The sequence below is a fragment of the Ornithodoros turicata genome, chromosome 3 (genome assembly GCF_037126465.1).
Source record: "Ornithodoros turicata isolate Travis chromosome 3, ASM3712646v1, whole genome shotgun sequence".
NCBI lineage: Eukaryota > Metazoa > Arthropoda > Arachnida > Ixodida > Argasidae > Ornithodoros > Ornithodoros turicata.
The window spans coordinates 88,938,963-88,965,633 of NC_088203.1; the positions used below are offsets into that span (position 1 = coordinate 88,938,963).

General features: G+C 44.3%; 2 protein-coding genes across 5 annotated transcripts; both read right to left on the reverse strand.

Annotated features, from left to right (window-relative positions):
- Positions 1-431: 431 nt before the first annotated feature.
- On the reverse strand, positions 432-11,021 carry LOC135388784 (uncharacterized). 3 transcript variants are annotated; one of them, XM_064618583.1, is made up of 5 exons: positions 10,291-11,021; positions 9,939-10,105; positions 9,106-9,255; positions 6,208-6,349; positions 432-2,367 (listed from the first exon to the last, which is right to left on the reverse strand). In XM_064618583.1, the coding sequence occupies exons 1-3, from the start codon at positions 10,340-10,342 to the stop codon at positions 9,106-9,108; spliced, it is 369 nt and encodes a 122-aa protein (XP_064474653.1). In that variant the 5' UTR covers positions 10,343-11,021; the 3' UTR covers positions 432-2,367; positions 6,208-6,349. The 3 variants fall into 3 exon arrangements, with proteins under 3 accessions (XP_064474653.1, XP_064474654.1, XP_064474652.1); XM_064618584.1 differs by lacking the exon at positions 9,106-9,255; XM_064618582.1 differs by having other exon boundaries at positions 6,208-9,255.
- A 103-nt stretch (positions 11,022-11,124) lies between these two features.
- LOC135388779 (uncharacterized) lies at positions 11,125-20,907 on the reverse strand. 2 transcript variants are annotated; one of them, XR_010421511.1, is made up of 8 exons: positions 20,638-20,907; positions 19,680-19,778; positions 19,399-19,569; positions 19,103-19,232; positions 18,959-19,006; positions 15,357-15,573; positions 14,618-15,239; positions 11,125-14,528 (listed from the first exon to the last, which is right to left on the reverse strand). XR_010421511.1 is itself a non-coding variant. In XM_064618571.1 (7 exons), the coding sequence occupies exons 4-7, from the start codon at positions 19,109-19,111 to the stop codon at positions 15,103-15,105; spliced, it is 411 nt and encodes a 136-aa protein (XP_064474641.1). In that variant the 5' UTR covers positions 19,112-19,232; positions 19,399-19,569; positions 19,680-19,778; positions 20,638-20,895; the 3' UTR covers positions 15,081-15,102. The 2 variants fall into 2 exon arrangements, 1 of the variants encoding a protein (XP_064474641.1); XM_064618571.1 differs by lacking the exon at positions 11,125-14,528 and having other exon boundaries at positions 15,081-15,239; positions 20,638-20,895.
- Between the last annotated feature and the right edge of the window lie 5,764 nt (positions 20,908-26,671).

Genomic DNA, 26,671 nt, shown 5'->3' on the forward strand with positions numbered 1-26,671 from the left:
ACACTGCGATATGCCATATCTAGAACCAGAAAACATATGAACGATCCACCACGAAACCGGTTGCTGATAAAACCCATCTGGAATACGTTTGCGGATGAACGATTCTTCCGATCTCCTTAAAGTACGTGTAGTTCGCTTTCTATCATCCTTCCGAATCGCCAGAATCGATCGTTTTGTTCGGGCACAAACAACTTGTTAGAACTCTCTGATAATAATTATGAAACGAACAAAGCTGCATGCGGTAGCTGAATATACATGAAAATCATTGCTTTCTCATTGGTATTCCCAATCAGTTCATATTATTCCAACTGCATGGTTCCAATATGTCGGACTACCACTGGAGACATGTAGATGTGTGAAAAACTGCAAAGTGTTATCGAGGAACAAACTGGACCAGAAAGCTATACGAAACAAAAGACAAGGCAAGAGACTCTGGTCGCTGGCATTTATTTCATCATTTGCGCTGTTTATTACAAGGTATGAAAAGGTGTTTATGTAGTTTAGATTAGAGCATTATGTAACAATAGTAGTTTTTTTTAATAGTTAACGATTTCTGTCTTCAGCTTCTTCCTTCCTTGTTCGGCGATCACTTGTCATTCTTTCTTAGACGCGCTGGTGTCACAGTGGCTGTCCTAAGTCCATCCACGGAAAATGTAAAATGAACGCGCGCGCGCGCACGCACGGCACCCACACATGCACACACAGAGAGACCTTTTTAAGCCGCACAGTGTGCGCGCGTGCAGCGTACATGGAGTACTGAATTCCCTTTCTTTTCTGTGACCCTTGTCGATACTCAACAATTATCCACATTATCACGTACAAACGTAAAATGAAACCGCGTGCACACGCGGTACACAAGCACAGAGACAGTTGATAGGTTGATTAAAAAATTTAAAAATATCTAGAGAATTGAATTCGGCACCCAACTAATTTTGCTACTCAGAAAGACAAAAAAAACAAACAGAAAGAAACATGTACTCAAAAAAAAGAAAAGAAAAGACTATGGCAAGAACAGAAACGTGTCGTAACACATGCACTCCCCAAAACGTAGTCGCGGGACCACAATACAAAGCGATAACATGTGCGCAACATAAACGACAGCGCAATAGCAACAGCATTGATGTCCGCTACCGCGGCAACAATCACAACATCACACACCGACAGCGCACAAAACATAACAATCGGATTCCAAAGAACACTATGCAATAAACTCCAGAAGCGCAGTTAGAGCTGCATCCCTCTTGCTATGGGGGGCCACACACCAAACACCTTTACAATGTCAAAAGGTCTAGCGTCCAGCACAGAGAAAGAAAAGTACCTTGTTATAGTAATCATCTCATCATCGTATCTTTATGTGTGTGTGCGTGTGTAATCATCAGATTAATTTACAATAATTCGAACAGCGCGCAGTCTTTGTCTGCACTGGAAAACATGTGACTTGAAACCGCTTCAAATGCCTACAACAGATTTATTCAGAAGCCACCGGAAAGCGTTGGACAATACGCTTTACACTACTCTTCAACTCAACACCAAACTTTTTTCGTTTTTATTTATTTTTATTGTACTTTTATCATTATTATTCTTATTTTTTACGTCAATACGTCTGTAAGTTCGGTTTCGCGATTGACGTGCGCTATACCCTCGCCGTGTCGTACTCGGGGAAGGGAAAATACTACGGTTCGCACACGGATGATGAAGATGATAGTTGGGACTTTTCTTGCGCAGCAACTAGAACACGACTGAGCTCGCCCCAATTTTTTTGTACCGTGTTAGCGCTCTGCCAGTAACTGTGGCTATGAGCAGCGTACACACGTCGACCGATGAACAACGAACTAAACATGTGTCATGCCCAGCTTTAGACATGTGGATATCTTTATATCCCTTTTTTCAGCGATATGTATTGATAACCGGAACAGACTTTCACAGATTATAGTACTACACTAAATGGCTGGTGTAATCGTGTTAACGGAAGACGATGATTAGCTTTTTTGGGCCACATCGGAAATTATAGCGATGGAATATTTGTTTCGCGTGCGTTTTGACTTGTGTCACTTGTGTCATACTCTTGTCAAGCTTTGTACGCATGAAAATTATTTACGATACGTTAGCGTAGCGTTCTCTGTGTGGAATTATATATATGTGAATTGATAGACGTGTGTAATTTCTGGTAAAATGTTGACGACCTGCTCACGCATGTACTGTAAGCTTACTAACGAATTTGCAGTTTCATCCCAAACCCGCCCTGTGGGAGATATAAACCATGACGATAAACATGTCATCATCGCAGCCATAAAATAATGATGGTATGCAGCACGTGTCTCCTCTGTGTTGAAGCACTGTGTTCCATTTTCCCCAACAAGTGCATTCCTGCGAATAAGAAATATACCACTCAGAACTATGAAGTGTCGTTGCTTCCGCTGAAATTTAGAGCACGTGTTACTTCGTATTGAACGCCTGACAAAGGAAATTATTTCACATTGTCCCCGAGGCTGCAAGATAGGAACAGCTACATATTACGCACTTGAGTAGCATGTGAAATAAATGAAAGTGGAGTTCAATGATAGGGTGATGCCGTTAAACTGTTCAGGCGATTACCGTAAAACGACGACAAAAACAACTCCGAGCTGGCTGAAGACCCAGAAGCAGCTCACTGTCATGAACCAAGCCCCTGTTTTTATACTTTGTCCGAAGTCCCCTCCAACATATATATTTTCGTTCGAATTCAAAAGATACTAGTATTATTATTTATTGATCCATCATGGGGCATTTAGGCCATTACGTGAGGGCGTGAGCACGTATGCAACACACTGGCACTGTACATCAAACAACAACACGCAAAATACGACTTCCGCACCTTGTTGGAGTTAAAATGAAACTACTCAGGGGTCTTTCACACAACATTTGTCAAGATGAATCGTCAACTTAACTATCGTCAACTTAAAGGCAAGCACAGTTAATACTGTTGTCCAGTCAGGCGTTGTATTCCTTCTGATACTGAAAGGGACTCCGGCACCCTCGTCAACAAACTGCTACTAATTTCTGAGAACTTGATGATTGTCGTATGCTAGTGTGCTTTGGTAAATGTTTTTCCACGGTCAGTTTTCACTCTGCCATTTTCCCACTATATGGGACACGATTATCATTTCGCTTACCTTGATCGATATATAGGGTAAAGTGGGGCTACTTGAAGATAGGGGCAAGTTGAGGACAGTTTGGGTTTTTTGCGTGTCATTTTCTTAGCAATAATTTTTTCACGTCTGTGACACCAGGGTAGACACTGTCGTTGTATGGGCTTTGAAGTAACGTGTTGTGTTCTGCACGTGCTTTTTAGAAAGACGTCAGACTCGATTTTGCAGATGTGGTCGAGTTAAAAGGGGCTTTTTTTTGTTCCATCTCTAACTGTTGCGAGCATTGACTTCCAATTTGCTCACTTCTGCTCCTCGGCTAATAAAATATGACCTCGCTATCAGCCGAATCATATCAGCCGTTATGATGCTGTGTCACTGCCCTGTGTTTCCATGTGCAGTACTCGTTGTCTGACCATTCGGCTGACCCAAACAAAGTACAAAATTTAAACCGGGCATTAATTTTTTGATGTCCACAACTTACCCATAGGGTGGGGTAAGTTGACGATAATATGTCGCCTGTCATTTTTGGCTCGTAGGAAATCTGGAAAGTACAGGGTCGGACACACATAAGAGTATCGCGGGAGCGCATCACCTGCAAGTACGCCAGCGCCGCGTAACGGATGCTCCTGGGTTTGAGACCTCGGGCCTAGTGAACGTTCGCCACCTCTCGGTTGGAATCCTCATTGCTCTCGTGGCGCCGGCGGGCGGGGAGACCCACCTGCTATTGCTATTCAATCTCTGCGATGTTTTGATCATGCAGTGCGTGGCGCGACGTAATGTTTGTCCTATCGGAACCGAGAATAAAAGTGAAACAGGCGCATGTCGCGGCATACGTTGTGTCGTTACTACGGTGTTAAAACAGTGTTGTTAAATCTTCCGATTTTGTCATGTAACTGTTTATTGTTATGTATAGTTATCTGTTTATTTTCTTGTTATGACGTTTGCAAAGGATGCACCGTATGTCATTACATGCGCCTGCTTCACTTTCCTTCTCGATCCCGATAAAACGTTGATGTCGTAAAAGATTACGCCGCGCCACGCACCGATCAAAACATCGCCAGCAGAGACTGAATAGCAGCAGCAAGTGGGTCTCCCCAGAGCCGTATATTAAAAGGGAGTCTGGCCATTGGGAGGAGTCACAAAAAGAGGCTCGACCTGTCAATCACAGTCTCGCTCCTCTGATTGGTTTGCTTCTTACCAAGGGGGTCGCCATGACACCATACTGCCACCCAAAATGGCGTCGAAAGCAAACATAGTGAAGCGGGGATTTCGTGACAAATTTTTTTCACAGACTACTCTGATTTTACACTGCAAATGCACATTGTCATATACGTTTCTCGGAAATCAGTTTCAACTTACGCTCATCCGTCGATATCTAATCGAAAATAATACGTTTTGTCGCCGATGTTAGGCCTAGTGAACACGGTGATCGCGGCGATCACAACGAAATCATAACAAAAACGGCACTGTGCTGTACAATCTTATATTTAATTGCTGGATTTCATGGATATAAACATTCTTGCCTTTTATATTCAAACTGTTCATGTAGATTTGTTTAAAAATCATTCCGACGACAGAATGTGTCCCAGCAGGTGGTTCTGCCGGCAGCGGTGCAACGACGGAAGCAGACGACAACTCCCGACGTGCCTTACGCTCCCTAGGTGGCGCTCATCAAATTTGCACCAAAAATCCACTAGTTCTGCGGGTTGCGAGATGTATCCATTTCAATCCCATCGAATCCACTTGCCACCCAAAATGGCGCTGCCCATGTTGGATAGGGGGACAAATAGTGAGGATAGGTTGATTGATAGCGCCCCATATTTCAAGACTTCATTGGTTAGAAAGCTGAAAAAGTGGGTAGAGCTTCAGGTATAGGCATGACCCATTAATGGCCAGACTCCCTTTTAATATACGGCTCTGGGTCTCCCCACCCGCCCGCGCCACGAGAGCAATGACAAACCCAACCGAAAGGTGGCGAACGTTCGCTAGGCACGAGGTCTTAAACCCAGGAGTATCCGTTAGGCGGCGCTGGCGTCCTTGCAGGTCATGCGCTCCCGCGATGCCCTTATGTGTGTCCGACCCTGTATCTGGTTTAGCACCGCGGTAATTTGTGGATCATTTCTCAAAGGTTTGGGGATCCAGTTAACGAATTATCATACAATTTAGGCGATTATTCTGAGTGCTATTAACAAAATAGTTCAACTGTCTTCAACACAGACCACCTTACCCTACATGTACTTTCGAAATGCTGCGTTACGTTCTTGACAGGCATGTACGTATCCACAATCGAGCACAAAAGGGCCCCAAAATATGCGTAACAACAAGCTTAAAATTACGTACTACGTGAATTATTCACCCGGGGCATTATTCTCTGCATCAGCTAACATCACTTTGCCCTCAGTTTACTCCCATGCAACATATATCTGTCACTTTACGACGCGGGACTATGTCGTTCTGCAGAATAATGAGAATGACACAACCCAACCAGCACAATGTACCGACACAAGCAGCACAATGTACTGAAAGTCGAGTGCAATGGGGGTGGCCGGTATGTGTCTCATCAATGTTCTTTAGTTTCCCGGGTCTGTTCAAGGTCTTCCACCTACCCGTCCACCCCTATTGCACTCGACTTTCAGTACATTGTGCTTCTAGGGGAAGGACGTGTTGTTGGGGAGCGATTAGGGTATTTTTAAGTAAGGATATCATATAAATTTTTGGCCGGTGGATCGAACCTTCTCTCTTTCACCCCGAATACGATTACCACGCAACATGTCTGTAGTACTGTGTCTACGCATATATCTTCTCATTGTCTTATCGATCTGCTATATTCCTGAACAGCTTCCTGAGCAGTGTATATAGTTACAGCGTGTAGCGGGTCGTATTATTTACGTATTCGTGCCGCGGTGCACGCGCTGCCTGCTGTTCTGTACGCGTGCTCCTCGTCAATCACCCAGATTTCTGCAGGAAATCGATATGTTGTAGGGCATGTCCAGGGGAAACGTGCCATGTATAACCGATATTATAACCTAGTACCTTATTGAAGGAAAACATTCAAGCATTCAACACCACGCATACATACCATGTTAATCTGTTGTAGGGACAACGATAAAACTGTCAACTTCCCCGTCATGACAACTCTGTTTTGCAGGGTGTGGAAAGATGAGTCGCCGAGGAAGAAAACGTTCATTGGGCGCCACAGATGCATGGAACGGCTCCATATTCTGAAACAACATAAAGTCATGTAGTCACTAGGGGTTCCCGCGCACACTGAGCTGTAACGTACATGGCAAATTTCGCTTCTATAAATTGGCCATGTCTCGCCGTAAAGCTTACACTCCTCGATGCACATTCAGATCTTGAAGGTATCAAATCCTCTAGCTTGAGGAGGTGGCAGGGACAGGAACACAAAACACAAGTAGAGAGGGATGTTCATGCTCCAACCACCACCTCAAGCTCAAGGACACGATATCATCAATATCGCTTCACCAGCTTGCTTCCGTTTTAATGCTTCGTTCATTCAAATCTAGTGGTGCTTTACGATAGTTTCATACAATGGTCACCTACCAACATCAGAAATGCCTCTAAGTGCACGGTCGTAAAATTGCATGACAAAAGTCCAGAAAGTCGGTTTATCCTGCGCGACGAGAACGTTACTCGCAGAGCTGACTTGGGTTTGAGACAGCGTGTCTCAAAATGATACCCAGTGAACGGTTGTCTCCTCGTTCGGAACGTGTCCTGATCATCTGAGCCGTTAAATGTACGCAGTTGTAAACGTCGCAAGCTGGCGAAGAAACACGTATGAGTACCTCGAGCCATTTCTTCGTTAGGCATGTTTTATGGGACGCGCAGTTAGGTTATGGTTCTACAGGTAGTTAAATGCCCATTACGCGCAGAGACATCTAGCAGGCGTTCATACTTCCAGCAACAGGTGGTGCGTGCTTGGGATCCAGACGTGCTTTAAAGAAAGTGCACGCCCTTAAGGCGGATTCACTTCTTAAGGAAGTCTATGGGGAATTTTTGTCCGCACGGTTCTCGTAAACCTCGCTAAATTACTACAGGAAACTGGTACAGGGGTGTTCTCCTCGAGTTTATCTAGGGAATCACGTAGTTTTGAAGGCCTGGCCCGATTCACTGATTTTTGGCGAATTCATGTTTGTCAAATTTTCAATACATGGGAGTCCATGGGAGGTGCAACAAAATCGCTCATCTCGGCACGCCTGCCCGCGATATTTGGGCCAGGATGATGTCATTCCCTACAGTGACAGTCTGGGAATTGATGGCAATCAAAAAAGAAAAATCGACAAGCTTGGTTGCAGCTTTTCAGATCCCTGCGAATGAAAATAATGGATTTATCGTTTGCTAGCATGCTCTGCACGCTGATGCCGACTCTTCCTTAAAGCGCGTGAAGAAAGGAAAGCGAACAGAACAATCTTGTAACGGTGCAGTCAACTGTCTTCAGAAGCGAACGTGAACTAGGTCGCATGAATCCGCCTTAAGGCAACCAAGAAAAAATATCGAAATAAACCGTCCAGCGAGTGACAGGTAATTAGGTAAAAGGGTTTCAAGTTGCAGCTACTATTGTGTGCTTCTGTGTCGGCATTGGACTCATGAGAGAAACTGTATTGGTTGGTTCAGGTTCCTGTGCACGCTGGGAACCTGGTAATCATTAGTAAAAGGTACGGAGACTGGGTCGGCTTCACCTCCAACGGCCCAATTAGTCACAAAATTAAGTCTCAATACACAAATAACTCCCGTATCTTAGAGAAACACACAGACCGTGAAACAATTGTAGTCACGGAGATTGCTGTTGCCGTTCTGTTTATAGTCAACAGACAAAAATGTCAACAGAACCTACAAGCTTTCTGCATAACAGCTGTTCATATTGTGTTGTCATGTGGACTAGTCGTGTTCAACTTACGAAGGAAAAGAAATCTACTCCGTCAACAACGTACGCCGTTGGAGATAAGGAGCTGCAATAGCGCGCTAGGAGAAGGAGTGCAGCGTCTCCATACGCCACCGGTAGAGGAGAGCACTTTCTGCTGCAACGTAGTGTCATAGTCTTAACAACCAATACGAAAGCGAAGTGAGTATGTTTGATTACATTATCTGGCGCAGGGAGAGAGCGTGACCACTCTGCGTCCAGCTATCCCATCTGCGGCGCAGTAATATTTTGAGAGCTGCCGGAATACATTTTTTTCCCTTCCTAAGTTGAACTGGACTATAGTTTATCTCCTGTTGACTTATGACCGATTACTTTCTGCAGACAAATGCTTCTCAACCTATTTCTCTGTTTCGTTATTGAATACTTTCTTCAAAATTCTCACTAACGGGTCACGTAAAGTGTGCTTTTATTTGCAATTAAACTCACTTTGGTATTCACAGCATATGTTGCTGGGAATAGAGACAAAATAAAAAGGAAAGAAAATGAAAAGTCCATCATGTCACTGCACAACCGGAATAACTCTTGCCCGAATTCAATACAAGATGGTCAGTTTCGTTTCCGCTTCCGGTAATGGAGTACCGTGGTATGCGTTCCCGTTTCCGGTATCGATACCATCTCTCATTTCGGTAATACGGCCTTTCTTCCTCAGCTACCGTTACCGTTCCCTGACTTAAAAAATGGGCGATGAACTCAGTCAAAATGTACAAATGAAAGCGAGCGCGCTCAGGCACGCACACAGAGAAAGCTGTTTTTATCAAGTGTAGTTAGTCAATAAATTAGTAAAGTAAAGTAAAGTGCACCCTGTGCAGCGTACATGCAGTCGTGAACTCCCCTTCCTTTCTGATCCCTTATTGATGCACCACAATTACCAGCATTATCACGTAAAAATGTAGAATGAAACGACGTGTACACGCACGCATTTACATGCACAAAGAAAGAAATGATCTTCCCATAGTGACCCTCAGATTCATTGTTCTTTTGTCAGATCATTCTTGAAACGTTGACGTTCTACTCACGCATGTAGTGTAATCTTACTCAGTAATCTGCAGTTTCGTTCTTTACCCAACCTGTGAGGGACATATGAACCATGGCAGTTGGACGTGTGAACATCAGAGAATGGGGTAGGCAGCATGTATCTCTGGGGTATTGAAGCACAGTACCCCATGTTGCCAACAAAGTGGATCCCTGCGAATAAGGAATATACCACTAAGAACTATGAGGCGTGCCTTGGTTTAGCTGAAATTTAGACCAAACAGTTGCTACTTACCATGCCTATTGAACGTCTGGCGGGGTTTTGTGACTGTTCTGATGGGAGGTTGTTTTTCTCTCGGGGTCTTTGTTTCCTGTTTGTTTGTTTGTTTCCTCCTGTCTTTCTTTCTCCTTTTTCTCTATTCTGCTACTTTCTTGCCGCTTCATCATTTCTCGCTACATTATTCTTTTGGGGTGTGTCAAGTGCATACTACAGTCTCCATATAAGCTTCGTTTACAGTATCCCCGACACGCTTTTCCCACATTCATCCCGCCGCGGACGGTAGTCATTCGCTTTAAGGGGTCACGTGGTGCGCAGCGTGCCGTGCGGAGAGCTGTGGGCGCCGTCATCTTGGGGCTTTCGTTGCGCCGAAGCGACTTTTCTCTTCCCAAGTTGTGTTTTGCGCCCAGAAAGCCTAAAAAGCTGGATATGCCCTGCTGGGCGACGCTGTGTTGTAAAAACTCAGGTTGTAAAACTCTAACTCTTGTGTAACTGTGTTGTAAATACTCTGTTGTAAAAACCGCTCATGATGTCAGAAACTCAGTCACGTATCCCGCTTCGAACAATATTATGACCAATGGAAGGAAAACATTCGAGCACTGAACGCATGCATACATACCATGTCAAGCATGCTTTGGGCGTAAGGATAAAACTCTGTCAACTTCCTGGTCATGGCAACCCTGTGTTGCAGTGGACGAAACGATGAGTCGCCGAGTAAGAAACCGTCCATTTGCCTCCACAGGTACATGGCACTTTGAAGGTCGGTGCCTTCAACGACCCTATAGTCTGAAACAACAAAAAAGTCTTACAGCTATTAGAGGTTCAGAAGCACACTGAGTCATACCGTACGAGGCAAATTTAATTGCAAGGAATAGTTCTATGTTTTCCAGTAACGTTAACACCACTTAGTGCCGTGAATACATCTTCTAATCTACTAGTGCTACTTTGCTTTTCATGAAATTTCCACCTACCGGCAGCAGAGATTCCTCTAAGTGCACTGTCGAAGGACTCCGTTACAAACATGGTGCGACCTGGACGTTACTCGCAGGGCTGACTTCTGTTTAGACAGAGTGTCTCAAAATGATGTCCGATGAACGATGCTTGTCTTCTTGTTCGGAACAAGTCGTGACTATGTTGAGCGACCAAATGTGCTCAGTTCTAAAAACGCAAGCTGGCAAGCACACCTGTATGAATGCCTCGCGGGATTTCTTAATTAGGAAGCTTTTATGGCGAGCGCAGGGGAAGCGTTTCCACGCGCTTTAGAATAACCTGTTCTTCGGGTACTTAAAATGATCATTAAGCACGAGACTCCTAACAGCCGTTCATACTTCAGGATACAGGGTCAGGCAGCGTGTTAGGGTTCCAGATATGCATTGAAGGCGGCACGTGTCATCAACGCGGCTATTGTAAAAGCGTAAGAATAAATGATCTAGTGAATAAGAGGCGAGGAATTCAAATTGCGATTAATGCTCTACTGCTGTATTGACATTCAACTCGTGGTGTCAAACTGTATCGGTGGGTACCAGTTCTGCACATTCCTTAGATACCTGGTAGTCATTAGCAAAAGGTACCTCCAATGGCCCAACACAAAATTAAGTCCCGTAACCTAGAGGAACACAGATCAAATAGTATCCGCAGACAGGCTGGTGGACTATATACATACATGGGCTTTACAACTCGTACTTGGACAACTCATACCACACTCAGCTTATACGAAGACAACTCATACCACACTCAGCTTATACGAAGACAACTCATACCAAGACAGCTCATACCAGGAGAACTCACATCAAGACAGCTCATACCAAGACAACTCATACCACACTTTTTTTCTTTTTTTTTTCTTTTTTGCGGGAAGAGGGGTTGTTTTTGGGATTAGCTTTTCAAACTCAAATCTCATGCCACGCCGGGGAAGGCCGTACCAGAGAGAGAGAAAAAAAAGAGTCACAAAACTTCACTTATACTGAAGGAAGTATAAGATTTCCACAAATGACATTCACCGAAGCGCACTGAAGGACAGTTAAACGGCACTACAGTGGTTTAAGGGAATTTTGAACTAAAATAAATTGAAATGTGCCGCATTTTCGTGGTCCTGTGGAATACTTCAGAGTTTTTTTTCTTTTTTTTTTTTTTTTTAGAGTACATTTGACTGGTTTCACGAATAGGAGGCAAAGCCAAGAAGCCGTTCCTAGAGAATCGGACCAATTTAGTCAACGTGGAGGCTGCTGTTTAGTTCTTCCCACCGTTCTACTAAAGTTCTACAAGTCTGGCTGGCAACCATGAAGAATGGGTTGCTAGCCCCAGGCTGGCACCCCAACAAATCGAGATAACAACGCCTGGAGAAACGTGCCAATGGCCACATATTCAAAGGATTAGTGTTTTAGTGTTCAGTGCGACAATGGAAATGTGCGACATTCTCGATTTGGCTTCTTTAAAAAAAAAAAAAGTCCCCATTTCTCACTGCAATTCCAGTGTGCTTCAACTGTTGTTTAGTGAATGTCGGCAACTGCCTTTTATAGGACTTGTACATTTCCTTCAGTATAAGTTCATTTCTTCGTTTCTTTCCCCTAATATGGCCTTCCCCAGCGTGACTTGAATTTGAATGGCACAAAAGAGCTACTTCACCCATCACCAAATCAACACCCCTTCCCGCAAGCAAAAAATAATAAATGAAATAAAATAAAACATTCCCCCCACAAAAAAAAAAAGTTTAGTGTGGTATGAGTTGTCTTCGTGTGAGTTGGTCGTGGTATGAGTTGGTCGTGGTATGAGTTGGTCGTGGTATGAGTTGGTCGTGGTATGAGTTGGTCGTGGTATGAGTTGCCTTGGTTTGAGTTGCCTTGGTTTGAGTTGTCTTGGTTTGAGTTGTCTTGGTATGAGTTATTCCGGTATGAGTTGTACTGGCATGAACTGTGTTGGTATGAGTTGTCCTGGTATGAGCTGCATTCTCTCTCTCTTCCTCTGAATGCCTTGTGCATTCTTTTTTCTTGTTTACTTTCCAGCATTTGCTTTTCTGATAGTTTAAAAAAGTTAGGAGGGGCGACGAGGGGCGTACATATTTTATTTTATTAGATCTTGCATATTTTATTATATGTTTCTTTTATTATGAGGCCGTATTTCTTTCTTTCCCCGAATTCTTGCTTTCGCGAGACCCGCCACCGTTTGCGCAATGTGACATGAGCAGTGGCGAGCTCGGAAGGGCACTGAATCTCCAGCTCGGAAACTTTCTCATAGGACAATGGGGGTCTAGAGCTAGCTGCACGAAGAACAGAAAACAAAGAGTCGACACCGGCAACTGAGGAGCGACCCGGAAAGGACGGGAGTGCCAAAAACATTGAAGATTACTGAACAAGCCCGCAAAGCCAAGCAAAGGGCCAAGCTTGATCCAGGCAATGACATCACCAATGGTACTGAGATTATCAGAGAGATATGAGAGACTGTATCACCGAATCAGCTCCTAATATTACATATGTGTTTTCCCCGTTCTTGCGTCCCGTGTGCTTCTGATCACCGTAAACCCAATTTCCTTTCCCCGAAGTGCTGGAGACGTCGGTCTCCGGTACTTCGTACTTCCTTGTCATTTTCGTTCCTTTCATTTCCTTTCTTTCTTCCCACATTCACTATGCAAAATGGTGATCGCCAGCCAGTGGTAATCACATTTATTGAGTTCGAATTAACCTGAATTAACCTCAGCCACCGTGAAGAAATGGCACGATGCATGCAAGGTGGCCTACGTTTCTTGAGGGGAGGGAGGTTCAAGCACCGTAAGACCCCTCCCCCGCCCTCTCTACGCCCTTGGATGCTGCCTGGTCTGCTGCATGTACTGTGTTGTTTGAAGACCCTGTCTCGCGTTTGACGTTGACTCATGTCTTTCCTAGGGGATTTCGTCTTCGGATATGAACACCACATATTCTTCCAAACACAATATTTTGTTTTGTGTGTTTCCCCAACGCCTACCTCATTGCATGTACTTTCTCGGAAGGCTGAATAAACACATCACATCTGTTCGCTTCACGTATATACACATCTGACGAGTACTTATTCCTTAACAAGCAATTTAACTGCCTCGAGAGCAAGTTGCTGTGAAACGCGGAAAACGCTTCTTTTGTCCGAAACTGGCACATAGTAAAATTTTCCTGAGTAATAGGGCTAAAGGTTTACGGGCTCGGACGCCAGCTTGTGTTTTTACAACTGGGAATATTGAATGGGTCTAGGTAATAACGACTTGGCTCCGAACGGAAAAGTGATGATGCTTTGTACACGTCGTCTTATACCCTAGTCAGACAGCATTTCAAATGTCAATTGCGAGAAATGGCCATCGGCCTCTCAAATGACCTTTGTTCCTGGGCGCCTGCCAGACAGGCCGGAAAGAAGTGCTCCTCAACTGACTGCCCTCACCGGCTCCCTTTTTCGGTTTCGTTTTCCCTGTCTGCTTTGGAAATTTGAAGTTGGTCTGTGCGCCACAAATCAAGATGCAGAAGTCATATGCACTTCTCTAAATAGGATATCTAAATACGTTTACACAGTTTCACTCCATTATCCACATTTTATAGGTTTTCCTACATTCAGCTGCGAAGGTAGCGAGGGTACAATGGCATAACACTGTTGTCGAGATTGCTCCTTTCTACACCTCAAATGTCGTTGGGGGCCTCCTTTCGCGTTGATGGTCATTTCTTAGAAAGGTCCTTTGAGCTGCCGTCTGACACGGCTCTGAGAGGTCATTTTTTGCAAATGAAAATTCCCCGAAGTCCTTCGAGCATGCCGTCTGACTGGGGTATTACTGCCCTGTCACACGGCAAATTGAATGCCATTCTCAGCAAATGACATTCAGACTGAGTGACATTCGTTCTGTGTCACACGGTGAGACCAAATGGCAATACATGCGAGTGTCATTCGCTTTTCCCCTCGCACCGACTGCGTACGAGAGAGGTAGCAAAAACAACAACGGTAAACCGTTTGAAGAAATCAAACACGAGTGAAAAGCTGTAATCAAATATCTTACCACTGATTTAATAGCTTTTGACACGAAGGAAGGAGGGCTTAACACTGTTTTTCGGAGGAAAAAGACCTCGTTCTCAGTCGCCATAATGCCAAATGTGGTGCAGATAAGCGTCCTGCTTGTCTTCAATTGTGATACTTAGAGCCAGTTCTCACTGGGCGACGCCGGACACGACGTCGTGAGCGGGCGACAGAGATAGACTTGTATTTCCTGCGTTGGGAGAGGAGAGACGTCGAGCCAAAATTTGCCATGCCGAACTTCTTTCACAAAGTCGGCGAGAGCGGCCAAGAATGACATACTGGCGAATAATAAGGTGACACAGAAAGGCCACGCCTCCTGATTTTTCGTCTGCTTTGGACGATGGAGTGCCACTGTAGAGGAGGTGGTGCTCCTCTACACGAGTCTCGAGCGGCGATGATGGAATGCCCCAGCGGGCAGATGTGCGGGGCCTCACGCTAGGACGGTGCCGCTAGAACTGGCTCCCAGGCGCAACCCTGTTGAAAAAACCAGTATCACTGGGCAGACCGGAAACCAGTCTACAGTGCCAAACCGGATTATTGACCCAGTATAGTCACTGGCTATACTGGTACCAGTCTCCATACTGGTAGACTGGCCAGCTCACTGGCAGACTGGCTTTACCGGTACCAGTCTCCACACTGGTAAACTGGTCAGATCACTGGCAGACTGGGGCTTACTGGTAGGCCCTGCTCAACAGCATGTTTTGACGTTCGCCTTTGTATAAATTTGACATTCACAACCTAGTAATGTTACATAGTTTCTTTATTTATGGTACTGTTTTCCTCCGCTTTCCATAGCGGGCGACATCAGCAAAAAAATCACTTAGCGTTTTTCGGACAGTTCTCATGCGCACATCTTTCGGCACCTCGGTGGGGTGGCTGTCGATGTACTTTGAGCGGCCATCTGGTAAAGAAAAAGCAAGGTATTCATGCATAAAGGTGTCCCCTGTGGAAGCGGTCATTAGAAGGGCATTACATTCTGCATCTGACCTAATCTCAAGTGATACAAAAGATAGCTTACTTGTTACGGCCTCCAGCTTTTCAGGGGTTGCCTGGTACTTCAAGCCAGCGGTCACTCCCGGCCTGCGACATGGTTTGCCAGTCATGCTTCTTGTAGTCATTTCCTCTGGCGTCCAGAGGTGGCGTGCCAGGTCTTTGACAAGCTTTATGTCTGTTGTTCCCTGCTGAATGTACGTGAATTTATCCACGGGGATAAAATAGTAATTGCCAAGGTGAACCTGAAATACAGTGAAGTTTGCTTGAATCAAACACTGGTTAAGTATAATTTCATCCATAATTACTACGATACCCAGCATAACCTACTTTACCCTACTTTAGTCAAATTACCCCTTAAGTCAAGAAAATCTCTTCGGACACTGAGTGTTTATGAGGGCTACGTTCCAGACAGACCCCAGAGTAGCTATTCTCCGCGTTCCAGAACCTACTCTATGACGTCACGACCTGTTCCAAAAGTGGGTAGCCTCCTCGAGAGTAGCTACTCGGAGTCAACTGGCTTTACTCCCTATCAGACGGGGGTAGGTAGGACTAGTGACGTCAAAGCTGTCGTCTGCTTTTGCTGGAGCTTGTCTCGGCTGCATCATGGAGGACGTCCTGAAATTCCATTGCGGATTTTCTGACTTGATGTTTTCTACAGAGCACCATGCACGGAACCATATGTACCACACACATCAGCTCGCTGTATGTGAAGATGGAAAGCTGGTTCTACGCGTTTTTGAGCTAACTGCGGACCAGAACAGTGCTACCGTTCCTCAAATTGTGCGGTATGAATACCCCAAATTAATGGCGTGAGTGCTTTACGAACACACGCAGATGACCCCATACTGAATTCAACACAGTCATGAAAGCGAAACAGCGGCCAGCAGATCTGATGTCCTGGGGCCAAAACGTCACTGTCGTCATGTTGAGAATCGTACTCACGCCCATACCAGCACCTACCCAAGGGTTCCCCTACCCCCATGTTCACGTGGTACAACCATGTCACGCGACTGCTCTACTCTGGAGTTAGTTTTGGAACGTAGGCGAGAATTTTGCTGAATATGCATATGGTCTTGTAATGCATCCTCATACACCTCTGCTAATATGATAGTGTTGTGTTTAATGTGAAAATGAGGATGAAATAAAGATCAACGCAACCACAAAGGCTACCAACCAGCCCACAAAGCCGTCATAGTGTGACACAACACATGACAACATAGTCTTATTGCTTATCTCTGCTGTTCTATTGATCCCTGCGTTGTAATGTATGGTCTCGTAACAGTTAACTGAAACTCCATGCAGCACACATTCTTTCTGAGCTGAGAGAACAAATGTTTTCGTTTTCTATGTTTCTGTTTAGTGCAGTCGTAACTCTTGGCTCGTGTACACCGTGTGTTGCCGAAAGAGATGGCAGTAAAGTTAGGTGAGAGCAGAAAATTGCCAATGCTTGGTATGGCATACCTCAGCCCCTGCAATACTTATTCCAATAATTTTGCGGTTACTGAAAGGCCAACGTTTCCCCTAAATCCACCTGCAAAAATACGTTGCACTATTTTAGTAGGGTGAACGCAGCGAATTTTTCTCTGTGCCCAGGTCTCGCTGCTGCGGCCTTCACTCCGACTGCACTTTCGAGTGGCACGCCATCGCGCGTTTCCCATTTCACAGGGCCTTCGATCTCCCGCCGATGACACTTAGTTGTGGACATGTCCACGTCGGCATTCTTATTTAAGTGCATCCCTTTTATATGCCGTTGCGAGACCAACAGATGGCGTATGCCTATTATGCCGCAGCAACTGAGGGCGGAATACTGACTCGCGATATGTAGCCGAGTATAACAACAACTTTTGCAGCAGTTTTGTTAATACTGCACAGGGTGTGTGCTTAAAAAAATTCTGTACTGGGAAGTGCTACCAAGTGGCTCATTGCTGGAGGTGCCGTCTTTATTACAGCCGCAATAAGAAGTAACAAAAAACTGCCCGGCTACATTGCATAGGTAACATATGCATCCCCTGAGCCCCTTCATTATTTGGTCACTTAGACAGGATTTGGTCAATAAAGAGGAAGGTTGCGCCACGCCAGACAAGGCGAACCCTTGTCGTGAGAACGCGTCGTTCATTCTTTTTTATTAATATATGTCACAAATAGATGTCACGATAATTTCCATCGCAGAAAGGCGTGATACCTATGCAATGTGTTACTTCTTTTTGCGGCTGTAATAAAGACGGCACCTCCAGCAGTCAGCCACTCGCAGCGCTTCCCAAATTTAAATTTAATTAAAAAATTCACACCTTGTGCAGCATTGACAAAACTGTTTCAAAAGTTGTTGCTATACTCAGCTACATAACGTCAGTCAGTAGTCCACTCTCAGTCACTGTGGTATAATACACAGACGCCATCAGTTGGTCTCGCAACGGCATATAACAGGGTTGCACGTAAATAAGAATGCCGACGTGGACGTGTCCACAACTAAGTGTCATCGTCGGGAATCAATGCAACATCAGAGAGACCGAAGGCCCTGTGAAATGGGAAACGCACGAAGGTGTGCCATAGAAATAGAAGCGGACCGAGAAATATTGACATGATACGTTGCAGTGATCCGTGCCCCTCTGTTGGTGAAGGCAGGAAGCAGGCACAGGCAGCTTACACGGGTACTCATGATATCGCAGGTTCAAAATTAATTTTTGGAATCCACAGTACAATGCGAAATGCAATCAGTGAGACTCATACATGCCAGTTTGTTCAGCAATTATAAATGGCACATGACAGAAAAATACATAGGGCAAGTGATTTTGGCACACAGGAGCAGCTACAGCAAAACAATTACGGTTAACATGGTGACTTGGTATCGACAGACCATGGTATATCCCTCATGGAGAAGGTAGTCACATCTTGGGTACTTTATCGCCTCTCTCTAACAAGGCTAGTTTGAACTTTTTGCATAAAGTGCATAATTATTAGTTTCAGGGTTTAACCGGATTCTTCCGCCAATTCAAGGTGTCCTTTTTACGGTGAAACCCGATTTTTACCCGTCAAATTGCCCTCACTGAGATATCTGTCGGAATGCACACTAACTTGTTTGGCAGCAATTACATAACCATTTGTACCGAACCAGTAGAGCTAGCTTTTGAGTAGCTGAGACCAATTTCTCCCCGAATTGAGCATTTAACGTATTGGAAGTTTTTCCACTCGATTTCGCATGAATTTAGAGCACATGTTTATTTACGAGATTTCTTCAAAACTTCTTCGAGATATTTTCAACACTTCAGGATATTATTGATACAATTCCTGGCGTAAAGTAACGGCCCTAATGTCTTGTATCTCTCACATGCGGACTCCTCTGTCTTGCGAACTAAAGCGTTGGTCCCACGAACGTCGGTACTAGGGAGGTTTCACTGCCTCTACAACATGATGAGCAAACAAGATTCAAAAAAACCTTACTGTCAACAACAGAACGCAATGTGTGTGATGGCATGTAGGGAGGCATGACAACCGGTGCAGGTTTTGAAATGAACCAGGGCACAATATAAGTGATGGAATGCGTGGTGTGCACTTGTCCTTCCTTTGCATACCTGAAATTGGCTGATTTTGTTGTGTAGTAATATAAATAGATAAAATATATTTAAGTACCAAATAACAGTGTCGACCGACAAGCCTCTTCCACCAAAGGTGCTCTCCCTACAAAGAAGAAACATGTTGTTTAAGAAATGATTATCTAACAAACATACAGTACTAATAATCAAGCCGCACTAAAGAACAAAAAAGAGAACACACCGTATACATGGACTTCTAAGTCTACTTTTTTTTGTAGTCTTGTGCGGAAGTTTCCTCTTGCTCCAGGATTTCCGGCCAAACAGTTTGAGTGACATGCTCGTTCCCTGTGCGGCATCTTTCTGTTCAACCTCTGCAAGGCAAACACCCAAGTGTAAATAAGGGCACGAAAAATACAGAGATGAGGTGGCTGCCCTCGGCCTCATTAAGTCCCTAATAATGACTTTTATCTAACAATAAATGCACTGCTGTAACCATAAGGGATACATGTTACCGCAATGAATGTATATTGTACTCACCAATTTTGTCCAGCAATGATAGTGTCGTGCACCTGTTGTTCCCTTGAACTTCGCTGCTTCATCAGGGTTGTAACCCATCCATCCATCGAGCAGCCTCTGTGGTGCAAGATTTTCATCAGATATGGTACATCCAGACTCTGAAGCGTCCTGTGGTGTCCTTCTGGTGTATTCCTAGATGTGTGTTTGACAATTTCATCACGTAATATGCAAATATTGTTCTTAATGGGAACTCATATTAACACTCATAATTAAAATGTTACAGACATTGAATAGTTGCTCACCTTATTTGCCGAAGTATGCTTTCACATATACCGTGAAGTGATGTGCTGCAAATGCTGCAGCGCCTTTTCTTGTGTGTGCTTGACATGAGACACCAATTTCTGAAAGGAAATAGGGTCAGAGAGGGTTTCTCAAAAGTTGAGCTAGCTACTAAATCACTCTGTGCACTCATCAATTAAGAAAACATTAAAAAATGATTCTGGGTTGTTCGCAGTAATAGCATGATCTATATTTCAAAACGGAACAGTTTTATCTGTTCTCAGTGCAGCAACAATCAACAAACATCTGTTACCTGTCCAAGTGATGACTTAAATTTGTCAACATATGTAATTTCCAGCATAAAAAGGTCATTCATTCATTCTGACCTTCTTTAGCACTTGCTAAATGAGCAAAATTATTTTAGTGATTGATGGCTCTCAGCAGCCAAAGGCAGCGCGATAAAAATTGTCGATAAACCAACACATACGGTGGAAAATAACTATTCTGAGACTGGAACAGACTGCAAAGACACACTCAACAAAGCCTCAATGCTTTAGAACATGGATAGTTCAAAACATAGCAGGACACTACCAGGCTCTTGTTTTTTGATTGCTTGCAACTGCCCACCCATGATACACATCCAGATCTGTTGATCCTACAATGCAACACCATTTGTGCACTGACGGTGAAACGACACAACAACCGTAATCGACATAAACGTAATGAAGCGGAAAGATTACTTTCGAATTCCTGTTCATACATACACAACGAGAAACACAATATTCTTTTGCACAAATATCTATCACATTTATGCAGACAAAGCGCTGGAGGAACTGAATCCTGCACCTATACTGCGAAGATACACCCACTGCATTGAAGATATATATGGTAGAGCACGCAAAACACAAAAGACGAGAATACAACGCCTTAGTGTTAGTTTAACGTGAATAAGTAACACGAAACGAATAAATAATACATTACCGGCATGGTCCTGGTCCGGGCTGGTCCGGCAAGTTGTACGGCATGTAGTCACGGCACTGGCACAACAGCTTTTGCGTCGTCAGACGAATAGCGAACACATCAACAAACGTCACGCACGAGATGCAGTATATCTTGCCGATTAAACTCAACGATAACATACACATGAGTTGAACACAAGAAACCACGAGGAAGCCCGCTGAACGCTGCTTTGTGCTCTTTCTTCATGGTTGCTAGACGCTAGACGCAGCGGTTTGAAACCGAAACAAGCGACGGTTTGGTGACTTTAATGACTTTTGAATGAATTTTCCACACTGCTGGTTTTTATGTTATTAAGCCGACAAATTCCGTTGAATAACGAAATATCACGAATGCCTCGAGTTTCGATAATCCAGCAAGTGTTCTCGTTTTGTTTTTTTGTTTTTTAATTGAGCGACGGTGGTGATGATGGTGAAAGAGCTCGCTGTTGTCGACTTCACAGAAGTGGGCAACGTCACGACTGACGCCGTGGGGAATATGCATCCTGGGCCGCATTCTATGTGAACTGTGCCGACATAAAATCGGAGCGAAGAAATGAGCTGGCGTTGATAAACTGACGAATCCCAGATTCATCTGGGATTCGTCTGGATTCGTCTGGGATTCGTTTATCAACGCTGACGTCTCGACGTCAAAGATTCAGAAATCCACATAGCTTCCATATCAGGGCGACTTACTTGGATTGATTGCAATTAGCGCATAATTGATTAACCATGTAATATCATGTTTGAAGTAGCGCATTACCGGTAATGCGTTGCAAAAATGAGGCAGCGCGTAATTCATTATGTTTTTGAGACCCAAGTGTGCATACAGCATGTAATGTATAATGCCATTATATTCTTGACGGCTAATGTAACTCTGTTAACAACTTGAAGACAAAGTAATGACTAATACCCAGTAACTGCATACTGTACAAAAGTAACGATTTAGCGTTATGCATTATAAAGAAGTGACGCGACTAATTACTTTTTGAAGGTTATGAGTAAAACTAACACATCTCTGATCTCTATAGGACTCTACTCCAGTGGGACTATGATCTGTAATCAGTGTACACTGGATTATAGTATATCTAGCGCCAGTTTCACTTGTCCCAGTGAAACTCCAGTGCGGTAGACTGGTTTCCAGTGTACCCCGTTAAAATCCAGTACAGTCAGTATCCAGTGAAACTCCAGTACTGCCAGTGACCAGTGTACACTGGTTTCCAGTGTATCCAGTGAAAATCCAGTACTGCCAGTGACCAGTGTACACTGGTTTCCAGTGTATCCAGTGAAAATCCAGTACTGCCAGTGACCAGTGTACACTGGTTTCCAGTGTATCCAGTGAAAATCCGGTGTATCCAGTGACCAGTATCAACTGGTTTCCAGTATTGCCAGTCCGATATCCAGTCTTTTCCAGTCTGACCAGTGGCATTTCCAGTGTGACCAGTGGCATTTCCGGTCTGACCAGTAACATTTCCAGTTTAAATCTTACTGGTTTTTTCAACAGGGAATAGGCACGTCGTCGTCCACGGGCCCCTACATCACTCCCCCTTCAGACGCGAGTGGCGCATGCAGTTGATGTTCGCGTCGATACTGCGAAGTGGAGCATGGGGACGACTCGTGAGTGTTGGATGACTGGACACACGGCTTGTGATAGTGGCAGTTGATGCAGCAGCAGCACGATGGCGGGAACAGGAGCGCTGCGATCCGGGCGTGTTCCAGAGATGAGGTGTGAGTGCTGAGTGGTTGCTAACGGCGTTCAGTGGCTGGTGATTCCGTTGAGTGCCTTGAGTCATGTGTGTTGTTGTTGTCATGTGTTGAGTCATCGTTGCTGAGCGTTGACTATTGCTGAGTGAGTGCGTTGAGCCATATTGAGCTATTGTACAGAACCGCGACCGGTACAAGAGACACATATAACCCTTAGAAACACTTAGAACATTCGAAGTAACACTTAGAACGGATCCCTGAAGAACACTGTCCTCCTGCATGAAAGGACGTGACAGGATATTGCCCAATTCAACTCTAAAAGTTATTCCTTAGAGGAAATCCGCAATGCAGCGTAGAAGACGACCGCGTATTCCAAACGAATAGAGGTCACGCAGGATTCCATATCGCCATGCGGTGTCGTACGCCTGTTCTAAATCGAAAAAGACAGACAAACAATGTTGCTTCTTGACGAAGGCTTCCCTTGTAGTTGTTTCTAACCGAAGGAGATGATCAGCGGTTGAGAACGCAGCTCGGAAGCCACACTGGTACTGGCCACTGGCTGAGGCATTGATTTTCCTCGAGGTAATATACAGGGTGTATGCTATAAAAGGTCAGTGACATTTTCGCGCGTGACACTATATCTATTTGAGAGACGGACTTGTGCTGCCATACAGTGAATCACTTATGCCAGAGAAACCTACGAAAAAATTGTGGTTACCATTCCCTGCGTAATGAAGTAAACACGGCCACGGAAACTTTCGTCTTCATGTGTTTCCTATGCGCAATACCGATGGATGGAGGTGAAAGTTTGCATGGTCATATTTATTTTGTTACACAATACTAGGTAACCACAATCGTTTCGTAGGTTCCTCTGGCATAAATTATTCAGTTTGAGGCAGAGAAAGTCTTTTCGTGATAGAGGTATAGCATCAAGGAGGTATCACTTTTTGCACGAAAATGTGACTGACCTTTTATAGCATACACCCTGTACAAGGCGGTTGTTTACCATCCTCCCAAAAGTTTTCCTTAGACTACTTGTGAGAGCGTTTGGCCTGTAGCTAGTGGAACAGGAAGGATCCTTTCCCAGTTTCAAAAATGGAATTCTTGTTGCTGCTTTCCAGTGTGAAGGAAGATGACCCTCCTTCCATACCAGGTTGAAGAAGTCAAGTAACCCTTCCTTTGACGTCTCAGATAAATGTTGTAACATAGCATATGTAACGCGATCTGGACCTGGTGTTGTTTGTTTAGATGATAATAATGTTCTTGACAATTCTACCATGGTGGAAGGTCCATTATATGGATAATTGTCACCAGTATAATTAATTATGCTGTGTTTCTCAGCGGCTTCTTTGATTTTCAAAAACTCTTTACTTAGTGTGAGGAGCTCGATGCACTCTGGAAATGCTCGCCAAGTGCGTTGGCCTGTCCTTCGAGGCCCTCATGGGCAGCATCGTTGACTTGTAACAGAGGAGTGGAAAAGTTAGCATAATCACCCTTGATTTTCTTCACCCTGTCCCACACAATTTGGATGGTGTATTAGAATATGGGGATGATATAAAGCTTTCCCAAGACTCGCGCTTAGCTTTCCGACGCGTCCACCTTGCTTTTGCTCTGGCTTTTGTAAATAGAATCGGGTTTGCTGAAGTTGGGTACCTTCTGAGGATGCCCCATGCTCGATTTTGTTCTTGTCTAGTAGTTTGGCATTCCTTTGTCCACCAGGGCTTTGGCCGCTTCCACCGAGGTTTGTGGAATATACAGTGGCAGAGCAAATGATTGTGTTTGTGATAAGTGCATTTGCTTCGTCAACTCCCAGTTCATAATAATAGTAATAATAATAATAATAATAATAATGGTTTTATTCACAAAAGCGTGAAAAGGAGATGAACAAAAAGTCGCAGGGTGCGACTTGACGAGGATCACCTTCCATACAGCAGTGCAACAGCAGAAAGCAACTACTAAACACATTAATGTGATGGCTGTGTAACTTACACTAGCAAATGATAATAATAAAAACGTAAAAAAAGGAAAAGTTCAAAACACACAGCATTTATACTAAACACTTATTGAAAAACATAAAGCTTGCACTCAAATGGTCATGAAACGTAACTAGAACGACTCAAAAACACAAAAAGTAATTGAAAATGTCACCCTTCTTACTATACACTAGGTCAATACCTGCATCATCAGTTCCATTAAGAAGCACAGGAACAGTAAATTCTGACATTTGCTTGCCATAATTGGTTCGGGGTCGAGGAATAACCCAACCGCGGCCAAGACGAGAAGGGTAATGGTGCAGTGAGCGGGAAAGTTTAAATAATGACAGAAATACTTTGTTATTTACTTTAATTGTTGCACGGTATGTTAAAGACAACCTGTAGTTGTATAGTCTCCAGATATTAATAATTCTATGTTTTTCAAAAAGACCTTTTGTAGTGTGGCGGGATGGAATATCATCTAGTATACGAAGTACTTTTTTGGGGGCGAGGAATAGACTGCCATGACAGCTGGAAGTCAAGATACGTGCTTTTTCTTGAAAGAGGTTCCGTTTGCCTCTAACGATTTCCACTTGGGCGGACGTGTGCTTAAATTAGTGGACGGGTGGTTTAATGTTAAGACTACTGGGAAATGGTCACTGCCATGAGGGTTGCTCTCAACTGCCCACCTGATGCTTTGGAACAAGGATGGGCAACAAAAGGAAAGATCAATTGCTGAGAACGATTGTGAGGTACTATTGCCATATGTCGCAGCTCCTGTATTGAGAAGGCATATTTGTCTTGAGAGTAGTACCCTGTCTATCATTTTGCCACGCCCGTCTGTTTTCCAGCTGCCCTACAGGAAGTTGTGGGCGTTGAAATCTCCCAGTACAAGGAAAGGTGGTGGGAGTTCATCTATGCTTCTATCTACCACTGATATATTCACAATTTTTACATATTTTAATTTTTTGTACATCTATGACGTCCTGGTCGTGAAAGTTTTCGAGGAGGAAGATTTCTTCCACTGGAATGTCAATCAGCTCTGAAATTGAGATGACGCCCCTGCAAGTGTTCAGCGTTTTGTGCACGGAAGCTGAACCCTTTTAACCCATCATCTCCTGTGTGTTTAGAATGCGTTCGCAGTCATTTTCGTTTGTGCATTTTATGAGACGGACGCCAGATCTTATGCGTTTGATGTCTGTTATGTTTTTAGACATTGATGCCACTGCTTTCTCAATGAAAACCGGTGACATTTTTCCTCATGGTATGCTTTTATCCCTGTCTGTGTCTGAAGAGGTCAGTACAATGTACTTCGAGGGGAACTGTCTTGATGCAGTTCATAACACTTCGGTCCGTGGTCGCTTTGCGGCCACGATCTCAGATGAAAATTTATCGCAGGTTTGATTGACCGAACATTCCAAAAAGTCACCCATACTTCATACTCATAGATACGGGAAGGTCCCGGAGTTTCGACAACCAGTCGGCCGGAGCTTGACCAAGACTTCGACCCCCACCGTTCAACTCTTCTATCCCTTCACCTTTCATCCCTTCGGCACACAGGGACTTGGGGCTGGTGTCCGTGGTGGCGCCACTCACCAAACACCAGGCTGAAGCCGGTGCCCCCTGCGGGACCAGTTACGCAATGTGAGCAAAGATATTTATCTGATATGAGGCACCGTAACTCGCAATGCGCGCCAAAACTGCTGTTGTGCTTGAACTGCTCAGAATCGGCGAGAGATGGCGGCAGTTAGCTGGTGGGCGCTCCAAAGCATGCCGAATACGTTGCACCGGCCTTCCCCCCCGTTTATTCCTCATTACGGTCCATGGACAGAGCAGTATGTGAAGCGTTCCGGATTTGTACCGGCTTTCCACAGAGGGTCAATTATCGACTGCGACATCATTTGTGAATGACATTCTGTTTCTTCGTGTAGCTTGATGCAAGGCAAACGAATGACATTCGGTGCGACTGTCATTCGCTGGGAATGACATGTAGTTTGCCGTGTCAAAGGGGCATTAATTTATCCAGTCCCCTCGACACAACATTGGTGACACCCCAATTTTTTTTCTTTATGACATTGCTGTAATGATGACCCACCTTTTTTTTTTTTTTTGCGAACGTCAGTTTGCTTCTAATTCTCTTGCAACTTGAACGCGCCATGTTTCTGATTTCATTTGCCCATTATTGGTGCATTTGGCAGTAGTTCACTCACGCTTTAAAGACAACTGATTTGATGTGTCTGCGGTACATGTACCTCGTGCGGATCTCACAGTTGCAACCTGTAAAAATTTCAGTATTTTCCCGGAACTGTTTCTCAAAAAGCACCTTTTGATTTCATTTTATAT

Excerpts from the sequence above, each read along its gene's own strand:
- LOC135388784 (XM_064618583.1), bottom strand. The coding sequence starts at position 10,342 with ATGTTTGTAACGGAGTCCTTCGACAGTGCACTTAGAGGAATCTCTGCT. Across the intron at positions 10,106-10,290 it reads TAGAGGAATCTCTGCTGCCG|ACTATAGGGTCGTTGAAGGC; the intron begins GTAGGTGGAAAT and ends TTGTTGTTTCAG. Across the intron at positions 9,256-9,938 it reads CCCAAAGCATGCTTGACATG|GGATCCACTTTGTTGGCAAC; the intron begins GTATGTATGCAT and ends CCTTATTCGCAG.
- LOC135388779 (XM_064618571.1), bottom strand. Across the intron at positions 15,574-18,958 it reads TCGGTCGACACTGTTATTTG|GTTCACCTTGGCAATTACTA; the intron begins GTACTTAAATAT and ends ACTGTATTTCAG. Across the intron at positions 15,240-15,356 it reads AAAGCTGGAGGCCGTAACAA|ATGGCCGCTCAAAGTACATC; the intron begins GTAAGCTATCTT and ends TTTCTTTACCAG.